Genomic DNA, 16,127 nt, shown 5'->3' with positions numbered 1-16,127 from the left:
CAGCTGAAGGAGTTAGTTAAAAGCCAAATCTGCCACCATGTGCGCCGTGCGTCTCAGCTTGATGAATCTTTCAATCTGAACAAAACCGCTCGTAGCGTCGCCGTTAGTTGTGATCGTCGAAATGAGAACCAGCGGACGCGTGGCGAGGCGTGAGGAGTTTGACTCTCTCTGCTGACCTCGTGCTCTCGGAGGGTCCAGATAACCGAGGGCCAGGATTACGAAAGTCCAAGGGAGCCCGAGCTCAACGAGGAAGGCCGTTGGAGGTCTCGATGTGGCTTGCGCATGTTAATCACCGGCCATCGTAGTACGAGCAGCTAAACAAAGTATATAGCCGATGGACTTGATGGAATATGAACAGAATGGAGCGATGACCACGTGCTCCGTCCTTGCAGCGACTTTTATCTGGGTACCAAGCGAGATTGCTATCGCAATTGTGAATGTCCACGAGAAGGAGTATTCGAGGAATTGCCAGTCGCACTGACAGTTACGATCTGTGAGATTTGTGATTGACTATTTATATGTACCTCAAAGGCAACTACTGACCTGGATGGGTTGCAAGCCATCAGATGGCATGGCTAGCTGTCCAGGCGCGAATGTGCCGATGTCCACTTTGCTATAAGATCGCTCCAAATGGAATCGCCACCTCGTCCGCTCTTCCCAATGGCTGCATGCGGTGAACATATGTTTGAGGCTCAACTTATAGTTTGAGTTTCTCTCTTACGGTTCTCATCATGCTTAAATGTCATGCAGGAAGACTGGCTCTCTGTCCGTATGAAGCAGAGGTTCCGCTCCCAGCCGTTACCACGAAGGCGATACGCATCTCTGCTGTGAGCCGACCAATGGCAGTCGCTGTTTGGGAGGAATATCTTATGAAGGCCTGCCACTGGTGCTGTTGGCGACTATTGACTCTGCACTGGTTAGATGGCTTCCGCCGGCAGCAAAATCGTGACCATAATCAACACGTACTTCCTCGCCCTCCGTATCTCTGCGTTCACGAGACGTATTCACGGCACTCTGTCTCGCGAAGCGAGATAGTCGCATGATCGCGTTGCGGCGAGAGAGCAACGACCTTCGTTGCTTGCGATGTTCCACTTCGCTGTCTGCAACTAGGTTGAAAGAGCGGCCAGATTCACGTCCAGGTGTCCAGTGGCAGAGCTTGCCTCCCAAAGGATCTTCGACCATATGTTCCTTCCCCAGCTGATCGTGACTCAGCGAAAAGCAGGACCAGAACCGGCGCTAGTGCCGTCCACTTTCATCGTTGGCCTCTTCTCATGTCGAAGACTCGATGATGAAAGCCGGCATCGTGCTGCGATATCGCGCGGGGTGCAAGCTAAACGGCATTGGCATGCTACCACAACTTCTCACTGTCCTCTTCATCCCGCAGCTTCTCCCAATGTTTCCTCCTGCCTACTCGGCCACATCCACTTCTTGAACTCCGAATAGCTCCACCCGCCCACAGCCTCTTTCACCTTCTCCTCGACTCTCTCCAACTCCGACCTCGGCGAGAACTTCGCCGTAGCCTTCACGCAAGGCTTCCCGTCCATGGTCTGCAACACCGCAAACCACTCATGCTCTTGTATAGGCAATCTCACATCGTCCGGACTCGCCCATGCCGGCTGCGCGCGGATCACATAGAAATTGTTCGCATACGTCGGCTTGACATAATCAATGCTCATCTGTGCTGGCTCATCAGGCATAGCGGTCGGTGCCTGCAATGTAGCATGATTGCCAGTCCCAGGCAGTCTCTGCGGCTTCACAGCAGAGTTCACATTTCGGTCACCTCCATCTGCTAAACTGCCTGCCAATGCCAACTTCTCTTGCATCGCAATGGCCAATAGCCCACCATGCGTAACACCAGGCCAACCAGACAAAGCTCCTCCAAACCACACAATCGCAACCAATCTCTTCTCATCCCGATCCCAGAATACTCTCTCCACACCCAACCCTTTCGCACCTTGTAACGCATCAACCAACCGATCATGAAACGGCAACAATCCCACTCCCTCCGCCTTTCCATCGATTCCAGGCGCCGTAATCGGCGGCACAATTTCCACCCATCCACCTTCTTGTCCTTTCAATTGTTTGGAGACTCCCAAACATTTCCCTCGTAGAACTTTGACTTTGAATTCTTCGTCGATGCGCTTGTTGAGGTCTGCGATGAGGACGTTGTCTTCGTGCGTGCCTTGTTGGGGCATCGGAGGGGGCGCGATGAAGTTTGTGGCTACGCCGCCGAGGATGAGGCCTAGGCCGATGCCGATGCTGGACCAGGTGAGTGGGGAGCGGTAGCGTTGGTAGAAGGATTGTTGCTTTTGGGCGATCGGGGTTGTGGAGGCATGGCGGCGGGTGAGGTGTCGATAGCGAGGAGAGAGGTAAGGCCGCGTTGCGCGTGAGACGAGAAGGCGAGGAGGAGACATGGTTGGTATAAGGTATGCGAGAGAATCGTACAGGTGAAGCTTTGTGAAAGCTCGAAGTCGAGGCTTCGGCATCCGGCCGGCAGATTTGGGTCCAAGCTTGTGATGCTTTTCGTCACACTCATCCGCTTCTACTTGTCCTTCTTCTGCAACATCGACACTTCCTACTTTCTGTGACAGATCGAGGAGATTCAATTCTCGCACTCATCTTTAAGTTGACCTCATCGTTCTTGCGGAGCTGGCGATTAGCCGCAGTCGAGCTCTACTCCAGCTCAGTGCATATCTTCCGCCACAAGTATAATTTGTCTTTCATCCTTAATGCAAAGGGTGGGCTCGATCACGACAGTGTAGACAAATCGATGCTCAAACGCAGTGGCGCTAAGAATGACTTGGAGTCTTGACCACAATAATTATCTGCCTTCGTTGGTTGCATGCTGCCATTTGACTTCAATGTTTACACAGCTCGGCAGCACTTGCCCCTCTCAGGCAGAGCACCTCACCTCACCTCTCGCAATCCAGCCCATCGTCAACGGCTGACTTCGTCACTAACACTACTTGCAGTCTACTCAGTGAAACTTTATATGACTTAAGGACGAAGAATTTTGGAAGTGCAACAGAGCCTCGAATCTGGTCCAACAATATCCTATCACCATGGAACTCTCACCCCTCTACCGCCTTTCGCCCGAGCTCAGAAATCAAATCTACGAACATGTCTTCGCCTCGAGATACGCTGTGATGCTACAGCACAACAGCTGTCAACATGCATTGACCAAGACTTGCCGCCAGATCCGTCTTGAAACACTGGCGATGTTCCACTCCCTCACCAGCTTCAACGCGCACCTCGATGATGGACCTGCAACGCCTCTAACGAAATGGATGAGGGTCTTGGGTCCGGAAACTGTGTGCGGAATCGAGAGAATCAATGTTTGGGGAAGTGCAGCATTGCTAGAAGTCCCAAGAATACCTACTAATATATGAAATAGGACCTCCACATGCTCCAATTCACCATCCACGGCCTCAGCGCGACACGAAGAATCTTTTCTACTGGCGATATCGATCACAAATGGTACCGCAATCATGACACGTCCTCCGGCGAAGACGAACTGGGCGATCTTGGCCCTCGCAATGACCAAGAACCATCGAATCGGACGACTTATGTTCTCCGCCCCATCCACATACGCTTCGCATCTCGCGAACTTAAAGACATATTCCTCGTATTACATTCCATGGGTCTCGGACTTGCCCAATTTCACATCGTCAAGCCAAACAACTCTTCCTCCATTGACACCGAGACCGAACCCCCAAAAGTCATCGAACGACTCACAAGCGAATACGCCATCGTGCCCCTCATACCTTTCACAATACCCTCAACGACGGACTCGACAATCCCCATCACCGAAAATCCCTGGTCTTCTTCACCACCTCATCGTGATATTGAAGATCCACCACTCTCAACATCACCACAAGCTCCTCAAGTAGAAGAAGACATCTACTCCCGCACTAACACCATCCCCAACCAACTCCTCCTCGCCGCAGATGCGAAGATCCATCTCCAAATTCAGCTCTCCATAGGCGATACAACAATCACGCTTCGCGAACAACGTCGCGTGATAATACTTGAATTCGAATTCGTGGAGGATTTCGCCGTGACGAATCACCATACGTCAGAACAACATGCGAATTCAAGAAATCTCTCAACCAGGAGAGCAATACTGAAAGATTTCCGCCAAGCGACGCTCAGTGGAGCGAGTCATGATATGTTGCATAGTGTCGTGGGTGCGATGCGGAATTGGAGGGCGATGCCGTGAGCGATATCTCATGCAACAATACAGGTCTCGTATATGTGCGGAGCCAACATCTCCTGCTCGGACAGCTCATATCAAATTAGAGCGATATAAATCGCGAGGATTGAAAGAGATCTAGACACGCCCAAGAACATATTGAGAGCTTGAGTAGAGGAAGGGAGTACAGCTAAGATATCCAAATAATTTGATTGCTCAGGTCTGTTTCTACCTTCTCTGCCACAATGGCCTTTTCCTCGTCATTCCTCTCATCCCTGATGTCTTCTGAGTCGACTTTGTCCTTCGTCATACTCATCGCATCTATACCGTGGTAGTGGCGCGGACCAGGACAAGTTCCCTTCTTCAAAACCCCTCAGCCTGCGCCATCCCCTTTTGTCAACCTCATATTCTCATTAAAACTACGAAATAAAGGAACAGAGCACTCGATGTGCTGTGTTGTTGCGCGCTCCAGAGAAAGGTGCTGCGCCATGCTGTGAGGAAGACTTCTGGTTCCTCGATCTGTCGAAATATATTCAGAGAGTGGGACAAGGCGACGTCGCCGCCGCCGCCGCCTCAGATGTGAAATGCAGAAAACCCGGGGTGCGAGATCTCTCCTCCTCGCACCCATATACGCCAATCGCCATGTCGAAAAAGATGCTGGAGGTGGAAAGTCTGTTGGATCCTCGCCCCAATTGTGTCCAAGAACGTGATTCGCTTCAAATCCAATCAAGAGCCGTACTGGGACGACTGTAGTCACTATTAAGACTCGTAGTCGGATACCCCTCAAAGGAGGCCTCCCATACGGTCGAGCCACAACGCTATTGTGGGGCTGATTTCTTCGTATTCGCATTCGAATTTGTCTTCGTAAGCTTCAAATCCCACTCCTCATGCTCCTGGGCGGGTGTAAGAGGAACCGGGGTACTTCTCGCTAGCGCGAGATTCTGCTGATAGTTGGTGCTCATTTTCGAGCTCGACTCGCCAGCGTCGGCGTTGAGCGACATGTACGAATTTCGCTGCGATGAGTACTGCGATGGTATCGGCGGCACTTCGATTTCGAGATGATCAGTGCCGTGGAAGCCTCCTGACAGGCGTCGAGAACTTCGCACTGAGCCCATTGTGCCAGCACGAGGGCGAACAGTAGGTGCTGGGACGACGCCAATGGCATCGGTGCTGCTGACCTCGGCGCCGACACGTAACGAGCTGCTGCTAGTCATCGGACGCAACGAAGGCTGCTTCGTCGAGAACGCTCCGCTGTGCCGCTTGTTCGGTGTTACAGGTGCGATCGCATCGTCACCGCCTGCAGTCTGGCTCTCATCAAGATCGTGCTCCCAACCTGCGCGCGAGAAGTCTCGTGTGCTCCAGCTTGGCCGGTGTGATCTTGCGCCATACGGCAGATTTGTCGAGCTAAAGCTCTTGATGCTTGCGGCTCTGCTGTTGGCACGACTGCGGTTGAGCGGCGTCATTGCGCGTTTGCCGTATGCGGTTGACGAAAGATCCTCTGTGCTCATGTAGGCTGAATTCGGGTCTGCTGCCATGTCGCCTTGGAATTCTGGATCCTCGTCTTCGATCTTGGCCACCCGCTTGACGTTCTTCATCTCGAAGCCGGCCTTGACCTCTTCAGGCTCGACATTCTTGGGCTTCTTCACCTTGGGAGGTCGGGGAAGGTCATTAACCGTCCGGTCCAGGTGATCGAAGTACTTCTCGCGCATCCCATACCAGCGACGAGGTCGGAAGTCTTCGGTGTTTCGCTTGATCGACATCCACGAGCTGATCGCTCCGACCACAATCGCAATCATCGTGATGATCGTGAGTATGCCCTGAATTACGATGATGACGACGCCAATGACTGTGGTAGGAATGCGAGGCAGATTGTACTTGACATCGAAAGCCGCTGAAAGCGCCACCGTGGCCACTTTGCTGAAGCCCAGGCAGTACACCACCAACACATTCAAGCGCTGTCCTTCGTATGGCTTCATCCAGATGATCAGTCCAAAGGCGATGACTTCCACAATGAGCAGACCGAAAACTTGTGCTTGTGAATATCCTGATGCGCCTCCATAGAAGACAGCACGGATAAACTCGTAGAACAGCCACGCGGTAAAAAACCACCAGCGTGTACGCCGGAGCCGAGCAGCCAGCCAACCAAATTTCTTGATGTAGTCGTCATCATCGTGAATGCTGCGGGATTTTCCATTCGTGTCGTTCGCCTCACGTGTCTTCTCGGTCGAAGCTATGCGCTTCCAGATCGGCACCGTACTAGATTTGCTTTCGGAATGCGCATGGCCAGGCTCGCTGGTTTGGAGCTCGACAGCAGTCTGCTCTGGCCCCTTCTTGCCAAGGTCGACTGGGAACGGAACCTTGCCCATGAGTATCTTATGCTCGTACACCTTTCCGGATGTAGACCCCAGCATAGCCTTCTTGTACCACACCGCATACCCAGCGGCGAGCGGCATGCCGATGAAGAACACAATGAACACGATCGCGGCGATACCCTGCGCGCCACTGCCAGCGAGGTAGGTGAATTGGAAGATGGACAAGAACATCATGGCGAAGAAGCCAATGTAGCAGATGCGCAGTGCAACAACAGCGCTGTAGCCAATCCAACGATCGCGGAAGAACTTGAGTCGATCTGTTTTGATCCACTTGATGCGGATCAGCCCTTCGAGAGTCCACTTGAAGGCTATGACTGAGGCAACGAGTATGACGAGAATGATGAGGAACCAGAGGAAGCCAGTCAAGAACGCAGTGCTGGCAGAGATGCCTTCGTACCCAAGCGTGCCAGCGAAGCCAGAGTAATTGCCCGGCAGTGGCAGACCGTTTGGCACCGGATCGCCATACCACTGATAGCCGTCTCGTCTATCGGAAAAGCTGGTCGTGGAAGATGTTTCGCCTGTCTCTGTTTGACGACCATATATCTTTGCAGGGAGGTCGTGGGGTAGATCTGCCGCTCGCTTGATACCAGCGTACAGAGCTCTGCGGTAAATGGCGCTGATGTCGAATCCGCCGCCAACGCTAGGAGTCGCGGATCCGGATTGTGCTGCGCCGACCTGGGACGTATTGCCCAGGTCATTGCCAATGAAGCTGTTGAGGTTGCTCTGCATGCTCTCGGTATAGATCATGCCGCCAGCCCATGCAAAATTGCTCCACCAAGCAGGAAGCACCGATGCCCAGTTGACGGACAGAGCTCCAGAGAAGAAGATATGCTGCCAGACTGCGAAAACCACGCCCACTGAAAGCGAGTGCGCGTAGTGTAGTCTCATGGTCGGCACAGCTTCTCCATAGATGGCAGTCGCAAAAGAGGCGATCACAGCTACGAGTGTGAACAAGCCCAAGACCGTGCCCACAGCTGCAGGATGGCTGAAGGAAGCTCCATTTGTCACCACGGCCGAGTAGCACGCAATCTCTTGTCTCGTGGTGTTCGAAAAGATGCGCAAAATGGCCTCTCCTTCGAAGTCCGGAATCGTCAAAGCAAGTGGGATGATGGCAGCCACATCGGAGGCACTGACTGGAATGATGGTGGTGGCCTCGATCGGCAGACTGGCATTGAGGGGACATAAGCTGTCGATATTGGCATCGCAAGGATTGAAGATGAGCTCGTATCGATTCTCTCCGTATGCGTAAACTCCAATGCTCATCATGATGCTGTCGTTGGTCACACCCGTCTCGCCAGCCATGTGCCAGAGGATTGTCATGTTGTCCTTGTAGTATGCGACATCGAAGCGGGTGACATTGATTGTGCTGCTGCCAAGGCAATCTCCAAAATTCCTAGTATAGAGTGCTGGCTGGCGGTTGTCGTTGAGGACTATTGTTTCTCCCGTGCCCGTCTGGTAATTGAACCAGTAGTCGGCGGCACCCACATTTTGGACACACAGAAGGAGGAAGGCCAGCAGGCCAGGCCATATTCGAGGGATCATTGTGGAGGATGAGCGCGGCGATGCGCAGGGTTAGACGGGATGTTGTTTTAGGGCGTACACCACGCCGTTGCGGGTGAGGTTGTGGGCAGGTCGGCGATAGGAATATTCGATCGTGGTTGAGTTGGTGTGGTGTCTCTTGGAGCTCTGGATCTGCTATTGTCGCGAGGCTATTGTCGTGCGGTACAGCGGTCGGCGCGAGGGAGTCGTTGGGCGGAGAGGCAGTGGAGTTCGCAAAGCTGATTGTTCCTGGACTGTATTCACGAATGATGCGCGGCAGTCATGGTGTCGTGAAGTTGAAGGCGAAGCGAGTGTGGAATTGGTCCGGTCCAAGTCGCATTCCAGTGCTCACGAGAAGAGCAACGGCGCCACGTTAGGTGCTGCGTTTCTCGCATCAATCGCGAAGGAGGACGGAGCGTGTACAGAAGCGAGTGGTGCAGGACATGGCTCGTGTAATGCTGCATTTAGCGTCGTGGAGCTCTGTCCGTGCGGCTTCCGACCCTGGTGGGTTCCTCTCTGCCGCCAGGAACGTCTGACAACCGGCACCACCAAGAAAGAGCAACGCGACACGACAGTCTTTCGTATCTGACAGGTCGCACCTGGCCGCTGTCACCATTCCGGCGTCTACATTGTGCTGTGGCAGCGAAATATTGCAATATCGCGTTCAAGTCTCCTTCATGGCCAACTTTTTGGGCTTTCAGTAGTGCGCAATGCATGCATACCCGGAAGTCTATTGCGGTAGAGCTTCAAGATCCTCCACGTCACTCAAGCTCGAACCATTGATCTGTTCCCTGCCACGTTGGGTACCGGATTCACGAAACGCGCTGAGAATGGACGTACGTTGTTGCAATCTTCGCATCTACTTCGCAGTCCATCCGTTATGTTCTGCTAATGAGCTGCCGAACGATGTGTTGCTTGCCCAGCCCTGCCGGCTTCAAATCTCCACAATAGCCGAAATCGTTCCAAGCGCGCTCTCGGCGCCAGCTGACAGCCTGACGCCGAGCTTCGAGAAGACAACCTGGGCCGAACACAATGCAGAATGCATCGTGCAGCCAAGTTTGCAGCTTTCCAGTCCCATACATCTCGTGTTCTATCGAGAAATGCGAGCGGCGTTTCTACAGGTAGTCACATCCGCGCTCCGCGGTCTCGTTCTACGCTTGTAAAAGACTCAATCAATCCTCGTCCCATTCATGAGCTTGATGTGGAGCTCTCTCCAAATCCTGCCCAGCCTCTCTGCCGCGTAAGTTTGCGCCCGCATGAGATTTCACCACATCACTTCGTGGAGAGCACACCTCCGCGCAAGCGGTACTTTTTGACCGAAACACGTTGATGCTTGGGCATCATGATGGCCAGCAGCAGTGTTGTAAGCTTGTTGATGCCCTATTGGCATGCTACACGTCTAGCTCCAGCAAAGCTGCGCATTGGGTTCATATCCTAGACAGCAGGCAAGTTTCAAGAGCTATGCGGGACGTCTCACAGCAGAGCTCCATTGGCTGTGGAGAAATCTGATGGCATGAACTGCGGTGAACATGGACAGGGATGCGGACTGCGTGGCTTCGGCGATTTGGCTTCCGAACATTGAGACGATGCAGTGGACACCACTTGTTCGGTGAGTTACAACGAGAAACGGCTTGGAGGCCATGGTACGTGGACTGGCTGTGAGCGTATTGAATGATGCAAATGCTCAGATACTCTGTACAGCAAAGAGGAGCTCGGATCGGTCGATTTGCTGCGATTGCATTAGACCATGAAGACGGAGCTTCCGGCTCTTGCCACATGGCCCGGCTTGGATGCAGACTTCACGTCCTTCAACGCCGCCACTTCCGCTCACTGCAAGTCGACGCACATCATGCAACGCCGTTGCAACTGAGCTGGCGAATACTCTGCGCAGTCTTGCATGTCCTGCTCCGCGGCCAAGCATTTCATTGCGTCCTAGCCGAGCTATGTTGCGTGTGGTAAGGATCATGCAACGGAAAAAAGAACGAAGAGCCTCTGTACGCTGCTTGGCGACTATGATGAATCGCTCATGAAGAACCCAGAAAGCACAGGAGGTTGGCGCGAAGATGCTGATTCAAGCTAGTGCCTTAATGTTGGCTCTGGCTTTACAGCAGTCGATGCTCTACATGCAAGGCAAGCTTCATTTCGTGTAGCACATTGGCAGACAATATTGATACTCACAGGCTGAAGTCTTCTTGATATAGGAACTTCTACAGGTCTGACAATTCTATGGTCCTGTTCGGCTTACAATCATGCAGTCGTTCAAGCCTTTACCACTCGTATCTCAAGACAATGAATAGCCCTGCACTTGATCACAGCTTCGACCATCGACATACATCCTCGAGTCCCTTGTAAGCAAGCCAGTACCAGTTCAGATGTTGAGGGATCCTCTTGCAGTCCTTCTGGCCTTCGCGTGCGCTCTGGTCCGAGCTACTGTCGTCGAGCACAGGTTCTTTGTGTGCAGCTTCAAGGCCAGCGCTTTGTTCCGAATTCCGGTCAATGATTATCATTCACCTCCAATTGTGTCCAAGCATCCAATCAAAGGGGATGTGGTCCAATGGTAAGATCCAGGTGCTGCTGAAGGCACCAGGTGCACCTAGTGGTGCCTTCAGCAGTCGGGTCGTTGCATGCTAGGAGGGGTCGCTTAATGCACCACACCTTCTGCAATCGACACGATCAACCGGCTCGATACTCGATAAGATGCATTCATTAAGCATGTAGCGATCAAAAGCACCATGTCCATAGGGGACATTGGATAAGTCTTCTTCGCACGACCGAATGCATCATCAGTCGGTTGTCTCCTTGGGACGCCAGTTCGAATCTGGCCTTCTCCAATCTTTTTTGTGCCGACTGGACTTTCTTTTTTGCCAAGCAGAAATTCACGTGGGCCGTTCACTGTTGCTAAGAAAGAATGCTAGGTACTCTTCTAGAATGCGATTTTCTTTCTTTGTTCCATCGCTTTGTTTAAGGCGCTGACACGTCTCAGAAACCCTTTGCCGTGCCAGTTCCCCCAGAGCGACATCTAGAAGTTTGGAGCACATGCGTGCCTCGAGAGACATCAGCGATTCGCGCGCAGCGCGCCTTCAAGATACTTTTGCGCGACCGAATCTGCGATATATGTGGCTATCATCATGGCATAAATACAAAGCACGTAACATTTTACTTCACTAGTGCTGCAAGAGCAAAGCCGTTGTACAACGCGCGGTGAACGCGCGTGAAGCTTGACCAGTGTTTACCTTGCAGTCTTCACTTCAGTCTTCACTTCGGCGCCAAGCAACACACTTTCCACTAGCGGGCCCCACCCTCGCGTTTCTATTACCTGCCCTCCCTCTCTCCTCCAACTTGCTCCCCAGACATCGCCGAACAACACATCGACTTCGCACCACTCGACATCGAGCACTGTTCCGCCTTGTCTGGCACACCACTCGAACCGCCGCCAAGATGAGCGGCATCTTCGGTTTCCCGCTTACCTGCCTCATCCATTTTATCGCTTCACGTTTGCAGGATGCAGAGACCAAGAGGATTTCGGACGCTGCTAAGTCCTCTGCAGCTCCGCTGCCATCGCCGCGAGAGGGCGCACCCTTTGCCGACATCACTGCGCCGTCGACTACCATCCCCGAGTTCTTCTCGACGATGGATCCGACCCTTTACATTCCCGAAATCTCTTCCCCTCCATCCACGACTACCTTCCCCTCTTGGCTGATGACCCTCATCTTCTTCTTGCTCCTCATCTCTGGCCTCCTCTTCTTCAGGCGCGTTCACGTCACCGGTGCCAATCGACATGGAGAGTATCTGCTCGACGCCGCCATCGATGACCAGGAGCACGGACAGCAAGCGGCACGTGAGGCACTTCTCGACATTGATCAAGCTGAAAACAAGCACCAACTCGACCATCTGAAACTCACCGTCGACTCTCTCAAGAAGGCTGAATCCAAGGCCAAGAACTCGGAAGCAGATGCTAAGGCTGCCGCCGAGAAGGCTCGGAACGACTTGTTGTCTGTTCAAGCTCGATTCGATCACCTCAAGGCCGAGCTCGATGCCAGTACCGCAGAATGTGATAAAGCTCACTCTCGCGTCTCTGAAATGACTGGCAAGAACGAAAAGCTGGTTGAGGCACAGCAGGCGCTTCAGAAAGAGATGGATTCGCGGAGGGACGAGTTCGATGCCGAGCGGCAGGAACTCACTCGCAAGGCTGGTGAGGCCGCTCAGGCCAGTGAAGCCGAGCTTGCCTCTGTCAAAACTGAGAATGCCGAACTCACGAACAAGAATGCCGCCTTGAAAAAGGATCTATATGATGTCGGCAGAATGAAGTGGGTTGCGACTGAGCACCTCGACCGCGCCCGGGAGCTCGCGGAGTCTCAACAGAAGGGCTTCGAAGAGAAGCTGAAGAGACAGCAGTCCAATGCTCAGACCGAGCAGAAGTTGCTCCAGAAGCAGCTGGATGGCATGGAGTGGAACCTGGGACGTGAGCAATCTACCAACGAGGAGCTTCGTGAGGAGCTTCTCAGTGCTCAAAACCAGCTCAACTCCTCCCAATCACAGCTCGCTAAGGCTCAAGGCAGCATTGAGGTGCTCGAACAGCAGTCAAATGCAGACAGAGTCAAGCTGGAGGACGCACAATCCGTCCATCAGAACCTGCAAGAGAAGCTTAAGCTCGCTCAGGAAGGCCTTGATTCCGTGCAGAAAGAATCCTCCGTGCTCCAGGATACCAATGAGCGTCTCGAGCTGGAAATTGCAGACCTTCAGAAGCAGGCAATTGATGCAAAAGCGAAAGCGCTCGGCGTAGAGGAGCAGCTGGAGAACGATTACTGGAAAGTGTATAAACAGTTCATGGACGCTGAGAACGAACGTGATTCTGCGCATAAGAAGCTTGAGGAGCTACGCAGCAGTGCCCAGCTGGACAAAGAGAAGCTCAATTTGTCGCAGAACGAGGTAGAGCAGCTCAAGAAGAAGCTGGAGGATTCTGAGAAATTGCGCAAAGCTGATGAAGACGAACTGGAGAAGGTCCGATATGAGCTTTCCGCCGCTCGTGAGACCATTGAAAACGCAGGCGATACTTCTGAGGTCGCGCAGAAGTACAGCTCGTTGAAGAAGAAGTACAAGGATCTCAAAGGCAAGCTGGAAACAGAGGAGAATGCCAGTCATCAGCTTAGGAACGAGTTATCTCGAGACCGGGCTATTCTCGAGGTTGAGCGACAGAGAGCTGACAAGTTGGACGCGGAGAAGTCGGGCTTTTTGACGAAACAGCATTCTTCCGCGGAGACGCTTTTACAAAAGGATCGTGACCTGACAAGTAGCCAGAAGTCCGTCAACAAATTGCGGGGCGAGCTGGAGGATGCCCGAAATGCGAAAGCACCTGCAGAAAGCGGCTGGTTCAAGGCTTCTCGGAGGGTCAAAGAACTGGAGGCGGAGAATGCCAAGTTGAGAGACGACAGCAAGATGCAACGGGCCTTGGACGAGAAGGAAGAAGCTCTGCAGAAGGCTAATGGTGCTGTTCAGCAGCATCAGGAAGCCCTCGCACATCGAAACACAAAGATTTCTGATCTCAGGAAGGAGCTTGAGCAGGCGAAACAGCAAGCGATGAGTCCGAGCCAGTTGCGGCAATACTGCGAGCAAGCTCAGCAGGAGGCAATCGACAAGGAACACAAGAATGGCCTATATCATTACGGAAAACTCGAACGTGCGCACAAGGCCAAGCTCGCAGAGCTCGCAGAGCTCGCGGAGGCCGCAGCAGAGCAGCAGTCAGCCCTTGATGGAGCGACATTCACTTCCGAGCATATCGCTAAAGAGCTTCGCACTCTCTGTCTTATCCTGAAGTACAGCAAACTCTGGCTTGATCGCTGGAGAAACGGCCGTCCGAACACGAACCAGGACGATGCTGGTGATGATGACCAGAAGCCAGAAGACGATAGAGGTGATCAGGACGGTCATGATGGTGATGATGACCAGAAACCAGACGAAGATGAAGGTGATCAGGGCGGGCACGATGATGATGAGTCCAAGAAGAGTGATGGCAACGATGCTGGAGTACCGGACAGCCAAGCGAAAAACGATGGCGAATATGGCGACTCACAACCTGATGGAGGCGAAGATCAGGATGCCCCAGGCGAATTGGACGACGAGTACGACTATTATCGAACACACGTCGAGGATGTTGAGTCTGTTGATGCTACCGACAATACAGTAGAGCCAACGATCACACCGAAGGAGGCCACGACTGGCACAAATGGACCAACGTCGCCCACAGCCAGTCTCCCGACGCTTGCCGACAACGACACAGCGACCGACAGCGACGAACGCATAATTCCGAAATGGTTCTATGGCAACACTCGCGGCGGTCGTGGCAATGTAATCGAGCAGAAGAAGGGACAGAAAAAGCGGCGAAAACACAACGACGTTACACAGTCCTCTATTCTGAACGCAGCCGCTAACATGGACCCAAGTGCTGCGGTGTCCACATCAGAGTCCACGAACACACTGACGCAGGCTTCGCAACAAGCCCTTGGTCAATCGAGCTCAGTCAGCTCGCCGAGTACATCCAGCGCATTTAGCATGCCAAGACAGGCTCAGAACTTGTCCTTCCGATCTACCCATGCGGATACACGAGAGACTCCTCGTCAGATTCAGTACCATGCTCCTCATCAGCTGCAGTACCAAGCTCCTCAACAGCTTCAGTATCAGGCGCCTTATCAGCCCCAACACTGGGCTCCACCTCAGCTACCATTCCAGTCTCCTCATCCGCCTCAGTATCAGACCTATCATCAGGCTCAGTACCAGGCTCCCTCTCAGCCTCAGTACCGGTCTCCCAACCATACGAGCACGTCGATTCAGCCTCCGCGCCAGCCGTATGGCTTCTCGGGTCCATCGAACTGGGCCTCGCAGTCTCGATACTCCAATTCTCACCCAGCACAGCGTAGACGGTTTTGAGAAAGCAAACAGCTTTGTTCAGGATCGCATGAAAGCCATCATCGACACATCACAAAATCACTGGATGACGAAGAACTTGCGAACGACGAATGCCGCAATACCAGCGTCTTGCCCTGCACAACTTCAGAAACACACATACAAGCCACCATCTTCATTGCCCGACAATAAAACACAAAACAACACAAAAACACGCGAAGAACTCAAGAATTGCTGATGGGAGGGCGCCGTGAGCCCCTGTACATCGAACTCGAACTCTTAAGAGTTTCTTTCGTCGTGCAACACTTGAAAACAACACAGAAAATCATACATTATGAATCCTGCAAAGTTCCAGATTTTTGATGGGAGCGTCGCCTTGAGCACCTGTACATCGAATCTGTGAGCTGTTGCGTTTCTATCAGCGAGTGTTTCCTTCCGAACCAGTTTGTTTGTGGCAAGTGAGAGAGATGATGGCTTGGGGGGGGGGGGGGGGGGGGGGGGGGGGGGTTGTTTTCTTGCGAATTGATTGTTTTGGCGTTTGAGTTTGAGTGAGGGCGTAGATAAAAGTACGAGCATGAGATACCCATGAGTTCAAGGTTTTTGTTTTGGCAGTGAAGTGACCATGAACCGATTCAATACTCCCCAATGTGCTGCCTCGTCTCTTGACTGTGACTTTCCACATTGGGACTGCACGTTTTTGTCGCTTTTCTCCTCAAGGTGCCATGTCCTATGTTGCTAATTTGACCTTCACGACCTTTTCTTGATCGCTTGCACATGGCTGAACGATGGTCTCCAGAGGGCGCTACATTCAATTGCTTGAGAGTCGATGAATGACAGATCATGCTTCCAGGCCTCCGCCCTGGACGCGATTACTCTGGATTGGATCTGGAAGTTGCAGCATAGGGTGACGCGAGGGGAAACTTTCTGCCGTTCCGTCCCAGGCTTTCTGGGCATCAACATTTCCTTCTTCCTTCCCACAGCTGCGTCCTTTGCATACCATTGAACACACTTCACTTCCGACGCGCTAGCGTGGTTACTTCAACTGTTCTACGTCATCGCGGCTCCGAAGTTTCTAGGACTGGTTGTACGATAAGCCATTATCTCTTGGTTTATATGTTGGTTCG

General features: G+C 52.8%; 4 protein-coding genes across 4 annotated transcripts; 2 read left to right on the top strand and 2 right to left on the bottom strand.

The window, feature by feature from the left end:
* Nucleotides 1–1,373: 1,373 nt before the first annotated feature.
* On the bottom strand, nucleotides 1,374–2,414 carry RHO25_001581 (uncharacterized protein; the record flags this gene model as incomplete). Its single annotated transcript, XM_023594192.2, has 1 exon — nucleotides 1,374–2,414. The coding sequence occupies one exon, from the start codon at nucleotides 2,412–2,414 to the stop codon at nucleotides 1,374–1,376; it is 1,041 nt and encodes a 346-aa protein (XP_023458472.1).
* Nucleotides 2,415–3,062: 648 nt separating this feature from the next.
* On the top strand, nucleotides 3,063–4,219 carry RHO25_001580 (uncharacterized protein; the record flags this gene model as incomplete). The annotated part of the gene is made up of 2 exons (XM_023594191.2): nucleotides 3,063–3,311; nucleotides 3,395–4,219. The coding sequence occupies 2 exons, from the start codon at nucleotides 3,063–3,065 to the stop codon at nucleotides 4,217–4,219; spliced, it is 1,074 nt and encodes a 357-aa protein (XP_023458471.2).
* A 791-nt stretch (nucleotides 4,220–5,010) lies between these two features.
* Nucleotides 5,011–8,106, bottom strand: RHO25_001579 (uncharacterized protein; the record flags this gene model as incomplete). Its single annotated transcript, XM_023594190.2, has 1 exon — nucleotides 5,011–8,106. The coding sequence occupies one exon, from the start codon at nucleotides 8,104–8,106 to the stop codon at nucleotides 5,011–5,013; it is 3,096 nt and encodes a 1,031-aa protein (XP_023458474.1).
* A 3,435-nt stretch (nucleotides 8,107–11,541) lies between these two features.
* On the top strand, nucleotides 11,542–15,027 carry RHO25_001578 (uncharacterized protein; the record flags this gene model as incomplete). The annotated part of the gene is made up of 1 exon (XM_023594189.1): nucleotides 11,542–15,027. The coding sequence occupies one exon, from the start codon at nucleotides 11,542–11,544 to the stop codon at nucleotides 15,025–15,027; it is 3,486 nt and encodes a 1,161-aa protein (XP_023458473.1).
* Nucleotides 15,028–16,127: the final 1,100 nt, after the last annotated feature.

This window comes from Cercospora beticola, chromosome 1 (genome assembly GCF_033473495.1).
Source record: "Cercospora beticola chromosome 1, complete sequence".
In the NCBI taxonomy this organism is placed as follows: domain Eukaryota; kingdom Fungi; phylum Ascomycota; class Dothideomycetes; order Mycosphaerellales; family Mycosphaerellaceae; genus Cercospora; species Cercospora beticola.
Note: the sequence above shows the minus strand (reverse complement) of the source record. Positions and strands in the feature narration are given on the sequence as shown.